General features: G+C 39.5%; 1 protein-coding gene across 4 annotated transcripts in view; it reads right to left on the bottom strand.

The window, feature by feature from the left end:
* The window catches only part of PTPRM (protein tyrosine phosphatase receptor type M), a 486857-nt gene that overhangs the window by 317591 nt on the left and 153289 nt on the right, over positions 1–15977 (bottom strand). For all 4 annotated transcript variants that reach the window (XM_050915684.1, XM_050915683.1, XM_050915685.1 and 1 more), the window contains exon 3: positions 9455–9720. In XM_050915684.1, coding sequence (XP_050771641.1) covers positions 9455–9720 — 266 coding nt within the window. The remainder of the gene's footprint in view (positions 1–9454; positions 9721–15977) is intronic.

Here is a 15977-nt window from a genome sequence, read left to right as displayed (position 1 = left end):
TGGAAATACAGAGATATAGGCGATGTGCACAAAGTAACTCTAAGTTTTGACAGCAGTGCAAGATCCAGAATGCAGCTCCTGTTTTCACTCCCTGAACTCTGAAAAAAGAACAAGCATTTCTCTCTATTAACAAATGTGTCAAACAGTTGCATGTTCTCAGTTTGTGTTACCCTCTCTGAAAAAAAATGGTTATGATGGTGCCCTTGGAAGAAGGAGGAGACTGCTCCATTTCCTGAAGAGCTACGAAGCCTATTCAAAATGGAGAGGATCTGAAAGAGTGCAGGGCATGAGAACCATGGCATAGCCCCAGGAACCTGCAGTTAATACAGGGATGTTACAACACGGCGGTGAAGAACAGGGAGTGGACAGCCAGGTCTCAGAGATGGTGCAAAAGTTTCCTGGGGAAATATGCTGCCACTAAGAAAGTCATTGAGTTAACAACCTAAGTGTGGAGGCAAAGACCTGCCTGTGAAAACACAGAGGGCTGGGGACAGTTACTGATTTCTCTCCTGTATTTCCCTACTGGCTTTGAGTTTTCTCTGTTAACAAGAAAGAAAACAGTTAACTTTCTAGTTGTTATTGAAATATAACTTATTTAAAAACCAAAACCTCCCTCTCTTTTGGAGCACTCAGTATAAGAAGATGATCTGTGCACAGCCATCTGAAAGGTCTGCCTGATCCATGATCCCATCACTGCAGAGCAGAGGAGGTTTTTTCAGGTTCTTCACTTTTAGATAGGCTAAATTCTAGAAAACCCCGGGAGGAACTGGCACATGCACACCTCTGAAGCAGCCAGCTAAACCAGTCAGACGTTTTCTGCTAAAAATATTGCTGCCAGATAATGGCGATTTAACTATTTTTAAAAAATGTTGCATAAAAGTGCCTTTTCCAAAGAATTACCTGACTTCCAGCAAAACCAAATACCTGAGCTCTAGAAAAGAAAACATACGCAATACCTGAGTAGAAGACCTCAAAGTAATTTCTATAGTTCGTAACAGAGGAGCTTGGCTACAAGTTCTCCGAGAGGTTGTAAGTACTTCATTATTACAATATACTCACAGGCAAAAAAATCTTGTAGATTGTAAACACAAACCCGTTCCTTCAGTTCACAGGCAGAAACTACAACCTTGAAACAACTGAATCGGACCTGCTTATGACAATAGAGAAAGACTTAATGAGTGATCTAAAATATCCTGTCATATCTCTAGACAACTTACCAAAAATGTCATTACCACAAATAAGCCAGGCAATGTATCAAGAAACTGCCAGCTGGACATACTATTAAATTACAATTATTGTCATTAAAGAGGGCATGTTCCAAAGAAAAGTAATAAAAATTGAAATATTGTCAGTTTAATCATGCTTCCATTAAAAGCAATAGCCAAGCTGATATCAGCTTTAATGATTGTAAGTTTTGGTCTCTTCTGACATAAAATATGCAATTTTTAGTAAATAGAAAGAGACACTACAGTCAGTAGTGACATACCATCATCAAAGAGACATCGCTGATGTGCCTTTTACTTCAGATATACAAGAACATGACACCTATTCCAAGTACAATAATGTAATTTCCGTTCTGTTCACAGGCTGTGAAATACTATCAACTGCTGTATCCAAATCCAGTATTTTTTTTAATTTAAATTAATAAATTAAGATTATGGACTAAAATACCTGCTTAACTAAGCATTTTCCCTTTTTACACTAAAAAAAGAACTTGATCCTACGCATGACATGTTTCTGAAAGTCCTGGTAAGTGTGCTGCACACTGTAAGACGGTGCGCAGGAATGGACCTAGAAATGCTTCTGGTAGCTCATTTATTCATTGAAAAGCTTATATTAAGGATATCAGGACTATTCACAAATCTGGATCAGTTTTGCTAGTAATTTCACTAGAAATCAAACCTAGAAACTTATTTCACATCCAGTTTTTTCCATCATTTCACATTTGAAAAGTTGCTTGTCTTGTAAAAGTTAACATTTTTACTCCCACCTCCAAACATTGCCTTTCCTCATGGCTGACGCAACACCTGCAGGCAATATAAAAGACCCCAGTCAAAACACAGATAACACTCCAGCAACGTCAGACAGGGCAGCCCTTGGATTTTTTGCCTATTATTCCGCCACCTTATCAGTCCGGAAACAACTGGTTAAAACACTGAATTCATTTGCTCTGGAAAAACTCTGCCAAAGGTTGGCCTGAGAGCTGTTTTACACCATTCTCCCCCTCGCAGGCCTGCCAAACAGGAACCAGGGAAGCAGCTTAGCACTGCACTGTCCCTGATCCTCCCTGCTTCAGTGAAGAGCAAAATTAGCTTTTCATTCCTGCCACTTCCCCTTGCTACGTATGAACAAAGAAAGGGGGACTGCTCACCAACAGAAATGCTTACTGCTGAAAATGTGCAGCTCAAGATAACTTGTGTGTTCCAAAGAACAATAGAAATAAACAGGTTTTGTTACCACACAACCTCACTCTGTAAATTCCTGCCTTTGTTGTTGCAAAATTACAACCCTTTTAGTCAAAAGGTGGATTGTACCTAATATAAACACTCTCTAGTTCACACAACTTAAAAATAGCACTTTGCAAAAACAAGAAAGAGAAAGGAGTATTAGGAAAGCTACTTGATGTCAGGCTGCAATCCTGCTCCCCTGCACCCCCAGTAAGTGGGCAGTGATGTACCACATGCTGCCTGCAGCACGCACTGCGCTCTCCTCTCTGCCTGCCATGCTTTATCGCACAGACTGCCTTTCTTTGACTATATTTTACAAGGCGGTGGGAACAGTTTCTCTCCAGAAAATTGACATTGTCTTGTACCCCTGTGGGTTGAGATCTTCTCCCCCTTTTGACTCCTGCTTTACCACTGGGGCACGATCACAGCGATGGCTGCCTTGTCAAAGCCACATGAAGGGAGGTTCCTGACCTGGTCCCTCCCTGGCCCCGCAGAAACCCGTCACAGCTTATTGACTTGGGCTGCCTAAAACGTGGTCAGGCCTCCTTGGCTGGGAATTCGCTTTATGCTATTTCCCTCCCCACCTCTCACTCCTACACAACTACCATTCAGCACTCACACGTGTACTCAAGCACATTAAACAACATCTTGGTGGTTGCTGCCAACCTGAGACTCCAAAGAAACCTCTTATGGGTGAGCAACACTGAAAACTGAGCTCCTGACATTAAGGCTTATTAAATCTCATTCTTCTCTTTTTGTTTTTAAACCAGTTGTTGTCTTACATTTCTCTACTGAAGGCCCAGAAGCTTTCTTGGTTTAGGAACAAGGGACGGGAGAAAATAACAGAGCCTTGTCTATATGACAAAAAGCGCATGCCTGCTTACTCTTGGCCATTTTTAGACTGCTGGGGTTTTTAAATTTAGGTATGTGGTTTGCCCTAGCGCATCTTTCTCAAAATAACTATTCCCAAATCACCCAACTCAATGAAGAGCAGCTATTTAAGATGCCTGACACAGGGTTGTGATTCAAAATGCAATATGCATTTCAAAGTTTCTTTTGAGTTCAAAGCGCAGTTCAGGAACTGTATGTGTGCAGTTGAATGCAACACACAGAACACACGAGCATGTGAGCCTGACCTTTACTGCACAAGAAGCTTAATTCTCTGTCCTAGCTGATGACTTAAGTACATTGCATGAGCCAAACTCCAAGCAAAGCATGGAGTTATGAAACAAATTAAAGTTTAAGTCCAGATTTGAAAAGGTAGGTTGGATCTACTGCTTCTTATTCCCTAAACTCCTAATTTACAGGGGAAAGTGTCAGAATGGTAAAGGGTAAATCTCATCTCAGTGTGAAGTGATACTATGTAACTCCTTTGTGTCCTTACTAAAAAAGATCAGGAATTACTGCCAGGCTCTTATCCCACTTTCTCATTCCAGCTTCATAGGAATTTATGTTTTAAGAAGGTGCAGTGGCATAGAAAGTAGCATTACTCCACTGGAAGCTGTTTTTAATTCTTTCAATTCCGTTTCTGGATTTTAAAACTGCAGTGTTTGTTGTTTTATTTAATCAAGATTTGTTTCAGCTCACTGCTGCCATGCCTGACTCCCAGCAAAGTACAAAGCAAATAATTCAAAACATAAAAACTGATAGGGGGACAGTGTGTAACTTGCAACTGTGCTGTGCCAAATTGCTTGCTTGCAGGGTTTGGAGCAGGGAACACAAGCCACTCACCAGACTCAACACAGTAGTGGCATTATGCGTATTGTAAAGTTCTAAAACTGCAATGCTTCAAAAACATAAAATATATTGAAAATACTATTAATTGGTCTGAGAATCATTAACTAACCTAGGGAAAAAGAAAAAAAAAAATTACTCCCCCACCCCAAACACATAAAATGAGAAAACAACCCTGAAATCAACAGATTTCCTCCTGCTAAAATATCCAAATGAGGGGAAAAATCAAAACATTAAAGAAAATAAAAACAACCTCCAAAAAACCCTCCCACCCTCTCCTCACTAGAGGAGCAGCCTTTTCAGGACTTACTCATATCTCAAAGCATCAATTTTAGAGCCTTTCAACCTATTGAGACTGCTCCCCAAGAATCTAAAAACAAGCTCACCACTACCCATAGAAATCTACATAGCATTTAATCCTCTTTTTCTGTGTACATCCTAATTCTATTCAAGTAAGGAGGAGGGTGAAGGTCTAGGTAATTATGCGAAGCCTTGTTTTGTTTGCAGGCTGTCTCTAATGGCATGATGAACTCCTTGATGCTCTTGCTTAAGATGCACCAAGTAGACAATAGCTCAGTAAAGCAAACAATTTCTCCTGTGACCAACGATAAAAAGAGGAAGCCAATGCTACCTCAGGGGAGCACTCCTAAAGAGATTTTATAGTACAGAAATAAGGCTAGCTCCTGTAGAAATATCCCAGCTACTTCGAAACAAATAGCTCAGAGACCAGGAGGCACAGCAGAAAAGAACAAGCTGTGCTGATTATCTTTGACCCTCAGAAGGTGTTTGGCAGCTTGAACCTATGTCACTGCAACTATACTGTAATCAGTAACTGGACTGCAACATAGACATACCCTAAAGTCAAAGGCAGATGTTAAGCAGTAGCACTTAGAAGACCATTAATTATGGAATTAAATACATCCTTAATCACCAGAATACTTGACAATTTAGGTTTAAATAAGCAGTAATTGAACTACAATTAGTGTTGTTACATGTAGGTTATCATTCTGATTTATATACGTAGTACAGCTTTCATATGGGGTGAAATCTACACAAATAATTACCTAGTGAAAAGAAAAGTGTACACTAAAAGAAATTAATTACTTTGTTCAGAGACTGTACTTCTAAAGAGTCAATTATAAATGGAAACCCAACATGAAAGGTATTAACAAGCTTGGATAACTGGTGCTACAATAATAAAATACTGTTAATTATTAAATCTTTTGAATGCTTTGCATATATGAGTTAATAATACGTGGTTTAAACAACTAAATCTTTAGAAGTTGGATTAAAATTCACTCCACAGTACACAATCTAATTTCTAGTCAGCTACCATTAGTGGGAGTTATTTTGCCTATGCTTTTCATGAATCAACAGCAAAACAGACCAACACCACTGTGTTTTTAAGTATCCTGAATTGTATAAATATTGTAACTCTAAAATGTTATCATATATAATTTGTCTTCAGAGTTCTGTAGTGCATTTTGGTTTCATTTGCAGCTAGACACCTTGTAGGTGCCCTACTAATGGAACAGAATTATGACGCATTCACAAACATGGAGATGCCTACATGGATATGTGATTTAAAACACAACAAAGAAAATCACATGATTACATTGCTTTGTCCCTTCACCTACTAATGCCCAGTCTTTTCCTGAAAATTACTCATCAGGAAACTACCAACCTTCATATATGAAAAGTTAAAAAGGGCCCTATCATTCCTTAAAAATCTTCTTAGCAGACTTTTCTTAATTTTGTTCAATAAGGTCAGACAGCCTCAGAAAATCCCTGGGAGGAAGTCTTGTACCTTTGGGAGGTTATGTGAGAAACACATGGATTTGTGCCAAAAGAGGTCGGAGTTTTTGAATCAAATTAATAGCAGCTTAGGAAACAGACCTGGTGCTAGACACCTGTCAGATGGGTCCTCTGCCTTCTCCCACCATACATGCAGTCATCTGAGCTCTCACCTGACTTGGACACACATTCTCACAAGATCCATATACACCCTGTCTTCTCTTCCTGCCCTTCTCCCAGCTGCTTGCAGCTAACTTCCTGCCTCCCCCCAAAACACACTCTGTGAAGAACTATGAAAACAGATGAAAAGAGTTCAGAAACAATGAGAAATTGCAAGTGTCACTGGGTGAGTGAGGAAATTGCATCACAGATTTCTGAGAAGATGGAGGCAACCAAAACGGAGACAATTGACCATAAGCTGTCAAAATGGAGACAGAGCTTTCTCAAGAATAAATTAGTTTATCTACAGTGAAATCAGTGAAGTTACACTATTTTACACTGATTCCTTGGACCACCACAGATATTGCTATAGCATAAGACATTTTGGCACATCAGCTAAATTGCAATACCTAACCAGGTATTATTTCAGACTATATGCAGCAAATGCAAAGGAAATGACTTACTATACTCTTCAATGAAAGAAAGATTATGTAAAAATTTCTATATTTCCAGAGGCAAAGGGAGCACATGGAATCCATTACAGACAGACTCAGGTGTCTATTATATACCAGCTGATGCACAGTAATCTGCTAAACTGCAGTACCGCATCCAAGCATATAAAGGTTCACCTACAAATAAGGGTGAACAATCCAGATGGCAGGTCTCGAGGAGGAAGCAGACTAGAAAGGTTATCTTTCTATTTCTATGGCCAAATATCCATATTACTCAGACATCAGTTAAATGTATCATATTGTTAGAAATCTGACACAGATTATTACTAATATCAATAACTTTTAAAACTGTCAGAGCTTGCCTGTATGTTTATTAACATGTTAATTTAGCTTAAATTTACTAGTCAGAGTCAAGGCTTCTTCTATTAAAATGCCCCTGTCCATATTAGCATTTTGGTTCACAGCTAGAGTGAGGCTTTGAAGCACAATCCTCATCTTTACTGACTGCTGGTTCACAGAGCAGTTCTGTTGCATAAAAACCAGACTCCTTTCAGAAGACAGGAAACTGGAAGCTACTCTACTAATTCACTCCAAACCCAGATGGGGACATTACGGTCCAGACTTAGGCATGAGCGACACAGTCACACATTCACCCAGTGTCTGCAGAATGTGCACGCACCACACAGCGCTCCTGAACCACCCAGCATGCTCACAAAACCTTCCAGTAGATCCCATGTTACAAACCACCCAGAGTTATACCCAATGTCAGCCACGAAATTGTCTGTGGGATGCTCTACTCTTCTCCCACCATCCACTGAGGCTAACAACACAGACTGGTCCTCATTATTTCAGTCAAGACAGAAAGGCTCTTTGGCATCACTGGAGGGCATTCTCAACACTGGCATCAAATCAGTAACATGAGGTCCACAGTCTTGCAGTAAGGTCATAGAATCATGGAATATCTCGAGTTGGAAGGGACCCATAAGGATCATCGAGTCCAACTCCCTGCTCCTCGCAGGACTACCTCAAACAAAACCATATGAGTAAGAGCATTGTCCAAACACTCCTTGAACTCTGAGAGGCAACAAAATACACATTGCCCTTTCACCTTGAGAGATGTAAAGGTATGGCTAAACCAAGCTTAGACTGTGTGATCAGGATACAGCCTCATGCTCCAGAGAGGCAGGTAGTACTCAGCTTCTTCCACAATGCTGAGGTGAACCTCAACTCTGTTAATGTGCCTGCCCTTCTGGAAAAGGTGCCAGTATTCCTTCATCGAGCCCACGGCCAATTATAGGAGATCCACATCATGAGTCCTTCCAGTGAAGTTTGCTGAGATGTCCATAAACTTACCCTGAATCCTCTCCAGGAAGCCCTGATGACGCAGTTGTAGCAACTCCTAGTCACCTTGGGCAGAGCACTGGATGCAAATGTGGACCCTGACAATACCCCCTACACAACCTAGGAACACACTATCAGAAGCAACACGAAATGAATGAGTCTGCTCTTTTGGGTCTGCAAGTATTGCACCCAATGCCAGGTATCCCATGTTCCAAGGACAAGATGGTCCTGGCACTCCAGACTCATCTTTTGGACCAGGACTTTCTGTCAATTGTGGGTGAAACAATCACAGAGGGAAAGACTCCAGAAAGTTCTTCAGCTTGTTTTTTTCCTTAGAGGAAAAAGAGTTCAAAAGGAACAGCTTCAGTTCACTTGAGACATCCCCACAGATCAGCTGCTGCGCCACAGAAAGAAGTCCACTATAACCCCCCAGAGTACCTTGCAGTGGACACTGCCAAACTCATAATGAGAATATGATGGGGCACCAAACACCTGGTGACCCTAAACAGCACATGCAGGAACAGAAACAAGGCTCTGCCACATGTGACACTGGTAGTAGGGGCATTGATGTAGGAATTAAGATGTTGTCACCCCCTGGAACGACACTGTGGAATGACAACATTGTACTTCGTAGGGAGGTGTGCAGTCAAAGAACCCCCATCTTTGGGATGGCTTTTCTTCAGAAAGCTTCAAACCATAAGTGTGGTGACAATGTTCAGCACAGGGGACCAAATAAAATCCAAACCAAACTTTCCAAACTGCAAGTGAAGATGAGAGGAGCCTCAATAACATCTGTGATCTACTGATCTGCTCTTATTACACCAAATCACTTGCTTGTGGAGACGTAGACTATACTTTCACGGGACGAAGGAGAAAAACTGTTGAACTACTACACAATAGTAAATAACTGTATAATCTGTAAATTTTCCTACAGAAAAGTGTAATTTTGAAGTGTCAAGTGAAATTCTCCTGAAATCTTTAGGATGTAATCAGAAACCCATTCCTACAATAGCTACTGTTATATTTATGTTCACTACTGGAAAGAACAAATGGATATTGCATTCAAACTGAAGATTCAAACTGAGGATTCAAGGGATTCTGCTGGTTCTAAAGCAACAAGTATTGCTGATCTAGATCAAACTTGAAGACTCTACTACAATAAAATCTATTGGCATTCAATTCCAGCATCCCTAATGAACTGAAAGAATGAGTGAATTTATTACACAGAAACAGAGGTAATTGACTGAAATCAATGGCAAAATTTCTAAATTGTTTCAATATAATTACTTCATCCACATTTAAAGCATGTGTGTGTGTATACATTTCATACACTTCTATAAATATATGTAAACATATAAACACAGCCATATATATGTAAAGACAAACATTTAGCATCATCTACAAAAATATAATTAAGATAAAGATCAACAAAACATACTGAAAGATATTTTGATGTAAAGTCAAAATGATGTTTAAGAACCAGGTGACTATTATGAGAAAGAAAATTTCATAAAAAGTAAAACATACCTGATAAAAATTGGGCCAGAAAGTGCTAATTGCCAGTTCTGCTCTGCTCCAAGTAGCAGTGATAGATGTGTTCCAAATCGGGTTACCAATAGGACCATCATTAACTTTCACATATATATTCAAAGTGCCAGGGCTAGATCCACTCTTGCTTGAAACATAATAGTGGAAATCGATACAATGCGTATCATTTTCTTTCAGATGGGGCAGCAGGAGGTGAGCTTTCTGTCCCGCAAATCTCCCAGATGTATTCACCAACATGAAAGAACCTGCAAAACAAAGTCACTAGTTCAAGTTCTTCTTTATTTTCCTCTCCCTAACATCGTGATCTGTAATTAAACCGTCATTCAAAAAAATAATCATTTTGCTTTGCTTCTACTAACATAACAGTAATTTGTATTCGGTAGGTATTTAATCTCAAATTACTTTTGACAATCTCAAGATTCTTTTCTAAAGCTAGTAAATATTAGAATCCTTATTTTACAGTTGGAGAAAGAAAGAGACAAACAAAAAAACCACTGAAGTGATCTGCAGTGCGCTCAATGTACAGATGTTAGAAGAGAATCAATTGTAGGTCCCAACTATCCAAGCATTTCTATATGCAGAGTCTGTATTGGGTTTGCATGGCAAGGTTCTTGGTAGCAGGGGGACTACAGGGGTGGCTTCTGTGAGAAGCTATCAGAAGCTTCCCTGTGCCCGACAGAACCAATGCCAGCTGGCTCCAAGATGGACCTGCTGCTGGCCAAGGCCAAGTTCATCAGCGACAGTGGTAGTTCCTCTGTGATAATGTATTTAAGAAGGGGAAAAAAACTGCTGTGGAACAGCAGCAGGAGAGAGGAGTGAGAATACGTGAGAGGAACAGCTCTGCAGACACCAAGGTCAGTGAAGAAGGAGAAGCAGGAGGTGCTCCAGGCGCCAGAGCAGAGATTCCCCTGCAGCCTGTGGTGAAGACCATGGTGAGGCAGACTGTCCCCCTGCAGCCCATGGAGGTCCACGGTGGAGCAGATATCCACCTGCAGCCCGTGGAGGACCCCATGCAGGAGCAGGTGGAGGCCTGAAGGAGGCTGTGACCCCATGGGAAGCCTGCGCTGGAGCAGGGTCCTGGCAGGGCCTGTGGACCTGTGGAGAGAGAGGAGCCCATGCTGGAGCAGGTTTGCTGGCAGGACTTGTGACCCCGTGGGGGACCCACGCTGGAACAGTCTGTTCCTGAAGGACTGCACCCTGTGAATGGGACCCACGCTGGAGCAGTTCATGAAGAACTGCAGCCCATGGGAAGGACTCACGTTGGAGAAGTTCATGGAGGACTGTCTCCCGTGGGAGGGACCCCACGCTGGAGCAGGGGAAGAGTGTGAGGAGTCCTCCCCCTGAGGAGGAAGGAGCAGCAGAGACAGCGTGTGATGAACTGAACGAAACCCCCATTCCCCATCCCCCTGTGCTGCTCGGGAGGAGGCGGCAGGGGTGGGGGGGAAAGTGTTTTAAGATTTAGTTTTTATTTCTCATTACCCTACTCTGATTTGATTGGTAATAAATTAAATTAATCTCCCAGAGTCAAGTCTGTTTTGCCCATGACAGTAATTGGTGAGTGATCTCTCCCTGTCCTTATCTCAACCCACGTGCTTTTCATCGTATTTTCTCCCCTATCCAGTTGAGAAGGAGGAGTGATAGAGCAGCTTTGTGGGCACCTGGCACCCAGCCAAGGTCAACGCATCACAAGAGTCACAATGAAATTGAGGAGAACTATATGTGCTCAGATGGTGGGATGCCGTACATGAACTAGGTAGAGTCTAAAATGTTCTCAATTCCTTAGCCTTATTCTAGCTAATCACCAGGTACGTCCTTGACTAGTTAAGTGTGACAATTGTCTCCTGGCCTCAAGAGCTACAAAAAGAAGGAACAAACGAAAATACCCAGCAAACTGGTAAGCCTTACAGGGGAAAAAAAAGGCGGGAGTGTGTGGGGGTTTGTGTGTGAGTTTTACACCCTGGTCCCAACTTAAACAACAAGCAACAAGAAATGTAAAGCTATAGTTCAAATAAAGTTATGTTCAAACAACCCTCACATGAACAGATAGTCAATTTATGCTCTATTTTTCAGTGCCTATTAATGTGTTTCACTGAAGTGTACCTTCGAAATAATCATGTTACAGAACAGATGTGCAACTAAAGAATTTGAATGACTATATAGACATTACATTAGAAAAATACAACATGATTTTCAAGACATTCATATTTCTGGGTTGAACAAATCCAAAGGAAATAATTCCATCAATACATATACTATGATATCATAGAAGGAAATAAAATTCAACACAATGTCTACTTTGGAAAGAAAACATATCAATAAAATACATGAGGTAATTTAAACCCTGTGTTTTTCATAAAAGTCAAGAAATGGATATGTTATGGATGCATGCTATAAATGCATAGCTAAGTGCTCTTATAAAAATAAAAGCACACATATTTCTCAAAACAGTTATTAGAAAACAATTTTTTTAAAATTTTTTTTTTTTACTTTGATGGGTGATGATACCTTGGAATTCCAATGAGATGCAACCTCCTAAGTCAATTCTTGAAATGGAATGTAAGTGTTTAGAGAATCTTGGTCCAGACTGCACCTTTATCTTAAATAGGTTTAACTATTCAATAACACGGCTTTGCAGTTACTTTAAATTATTTATCAAGCATAACTTCTCATTAATTTTCATTCTAGATAAAATAACTGAGTTTGTAAAGTTGACAAAAATGGAAATTAATTGTGATACAAAGGAATCTGAATATTTTACTTCCTAAAAGGCATTACTCTGTACTAAATTTACAGAGACTGTTAGTTACTATAACATATTGGGACAAATCCTTATTCATTAGTAACGTAAGCAGAAGTCACTGAATGTGTTTTCCATACTCCCCTAGAGAAAACTTTTAATTCAGCAGAAGGCAAGAAGGCAAGATTCACGTGCTTTTCCATGCAAGGACTGGTTTCTACAAGTTTCTGACTACACTATACTCAACTCTATAGTACGCACACCTGCAACATTCTATTTCTTGCTGTGTTTCAGTAATCTAAAATGTAAGAAGGCCATAATCAGGAGAAAAAAGGACACCCACCCACCCCACCCCCCCCATTCTAGATGGAGCAGCCAAGAGGTGGTAACCTTGCTCCTAACCTATTGGCACAAGCACAGGAAGGAATACTCTTTATTACTGCTCTTCACATGTGCTCACCCTGTTTCAGCCTGTCACAACAGTACACCATTTTCATACAGAATGCCCTATGTGTTTTTGACTTGTAATACAAACATCTTCAAATACTCCAATGCAGAAAGAATCAAATTTACTTCCACAAAGACATAGTAAGGAGAAGACTCCTGTCTTTATCTTATACAGAGGAGACTAACCACGTTAGTAGTCTTTGGTCTTTCTAATACTTTCTTTAGTATGAATGGCTCCTAAGTTGTTCGTGGTCTTGGGTTTATCAAAGTATAAAATTCCCCTGTGTTGGAAATTTTTGATCCTGTTGCTCAGTGATTAACTAGGATGCTGAAGGGTGAAGAATGAATAGACACACAGCTAGAAGAAGAGTTAGTCCTGCTATATTACTTATAACACATTTCCCCATCTTTGTAACACAATAAAGGGTTAAAAATAAAACTCACAAAAATATATTTGGCTACAAAAAGGAAGCAAATAAATTTTGAATTTAGCCACTTGGATCTTTGCTTAAAACAGGCAAGAAAGAAACCAATATTCCTTCCATCACTTAGTACATGCCCTGCCGTTCGTTTATTTAAATTTAAAATGTAAACCTCTTAAAATAGTTATAATTTGCTAAGTTATCAAAACAACACTTAAAGCACTCATGAGTTCACTAAAAATTAACTGGCGAGTTTTTTCAGATCTTACCACCGAGAATGCCATAGAGAAATGTCCATCTTTTCTTAGCCACTTCAAAACTTCAAACCAGTATCTTCCTGATAACCCAACCAACTTTATATTCAGTGCTGCTAAGAATCCTACAGTCCTTGACAGAATTACATTTTTAAGAACTATTTAACTTATAGCATCCTGATTAATGTAGTATGCATTGCACAACTGAACCATGTGAAAAATTATCAGTGGCTTAAGAAAAGGAATATAGTCAGCCTATTTTGAAAATCTAACTCCTTTGTTGAAAGTGAAAAAGTACAAAAGAATGTCACTGTAAACAGAATAAATCCTACTTTCCTTTTTGTAAGAAAAGGGAATCTTTAAAGAGAACTAAATTAAGCAGCAGTATGTCATTCAGATGTGCTGTTTTAGTTTTTCTGCTAGAAAGTATCTGGTAAGCTCTCCATAGTTCATGAGGCAAGGATTAGGATGTAAATGCATCCTTTTAATTGTCTGACTAAACTATTGTCTGAATCTCAGGAAATAAGACACCTAGCAGTGCCATGACAGGTAAACTACATCACGTATGTCTTTTTTGACAATGTGATTTCCCACTTGTGAAGGTCTCACCAATTAACACTTTCGGAAGCTGAAGTTTCTTCTGTTCCAGCGCACCCAGAGCAGCACCTTCACTCATACAACTTCTAACAGAGTTGAAAACCAGGAGGACCTTCAGCCATCTAGTGTGACCTTCTAAACCCAGAGTTGATTAAGTAACATGTAATAGTTTGTTGTATCAAACATAGTAACTTCTGTTCTAGCCTAAACATATCCTCTAGACAGCATTTAAGGAAAACTTTCCTGAAGCAAGTAGGCATCTACACGATGGACCCAGGAACACCCGACTATAAGAGCCTGGTTTCAGAAGAGAACAGACTTCTTGCATGAGGCATGGACCATGACTTGTGTATGTGAGAATGAAATCCCGAAGTGTCTGTACATTAAGCTATCTAAAATCAGCCCGTTTAATGCAGAGCCATTTCAAGCTAGCCAATGAAGAAAAACTGAATATAGATACGTCTGCAACATCACTCATCTTTGAAATTATGTGCTTTGATGGAGGTACAAGAACGTGCTCTGTCTGCCTAGAATAGCTAGCACTGCTTTTTTGAAGATAAATGCTTAGTTCTGTTCTTTCAGTGGGCCAGATGAACATGAAACGTGCACACAAGAAGTCTCAGGTACACACAACCACCAGCACATGGGCAAATTTAAAGTTCAGATGTAAGCCATTGACGTTCTGGGGGTTTGACTAAGGTTGAGCAAAAAGAAAACGTGGATAATAAATGTTATGGAAGCCCCCAGTCGGTGCCTTAACCCTTTATTAGCCCTTGTCTTTGAAAGGCTGCCACCTCATGAAGGAATTCAATATTTCGTTTGACAGTTTTTCCAGGCATGTCAATTCTGATAAAGATCAACTCAGCTTCTACACCTAGTTTTAACTATGGATCTCCCCACAAGAAAAAAAAACCTAATAAGTATTAAAACGAAAAGGCATAATCATTAGACAGAAATCATTACATATATTTTACTTAAAGCCATACAGTGTGCAAAACGAAAAGAAAAAAGTGAATTGAATTCATTAAAATCTTTCTTACTTTTTTTTTTAAATCTAGTCAACTTATCTTCAGTGTTAAGTCATGTACAAATTTTCTCTTTCAACTTTTACTATTGTCATCTGTTAAACGGATTGCTGAATAAAAATATGCCAGATGGTTACATAAATCTAAAGCATGTGGATAAACTCAATACAGAAATAAACAATTTTGACCAAAAAAAAAAGGGGGGGGGGGGGGGGGGGAAAGGGGTTCTGAGCCATGAAAAAGGGAAAAAAAAAAAAACCAAAACAAAAAACCCACGGCATACTTTCTTACAGTGAATCAGTTCTCCAGAATAGTTTGTCACATATTTGGGCACATGAGAAATACATACAAAAAATAACTGCAACTATTCACTGTTATATCTGCTAGGAAACAGTTATCTGCCAGGAAACAAGGATTCAATAAGAAACACGTAAAATCATAATCTATTCAGTACTCATTCATAAGAAGAGATAGCAAGTGCACATATTACTATAAACGTATTCCTTTTAAAATGACTAATTTCCCTAGATGTACTTTCATGTTTAAACACATGGATGATAATTGTTTCCTCAGTGAAAAAGTTTAAATGGGATTTACTTGGGTTCAGTGCTTAGGTCTATGTTTAGGCACTACATGCAATTTAGTAGTTTGAAAGTACACACTGAAATCAAACTGAGAATAAAATCTAAGGTAGCTGATGGTGCTCAGCACCCATTAAATTCAGGCTTCTTTAATCCACAAACTTGCTAAATCATCCATATTTCATCATTTTACCCAGAGGGTTTAAATCAACAAACTGGTGAATTTGCTACAGTTGCTGTTGTTGTTTACAAATCCTCACTGCAAAATGTTTCAGCAGCAATTCAGCAAATATTTGGTTCATTAAAATATTAATTCTAAGAAGACGCAATACTTGAAAAAGAAAATATAGACTAGAGTTGCTCCAGAGTAAATGGGCAATTGAACATCCCAGTAATTCTCATTAGCATCAATGGAAATTTTCTGTGAAGTAATGTCCTG

This window comes from Gymnogyps californianus, chromosome 2, assembly GCF_018139145.2.
Source record: "Gymnogyps californianus isolate 813 chromosome 2, ASM1813914v2, whole genome shotgun sequence".
Taxonomy (NCBI): Eukaryota; Metazoa; Chordata; class Aves; order Accipitriformes; family Cathartidae; genus Gymnogyps; species Gymnogyps californianus.
The sequence above is the reverse complement of the archived record's forward strand: the minus strand, read 5'-3'. Positions and strand labels throughout refer to the sequence as shown.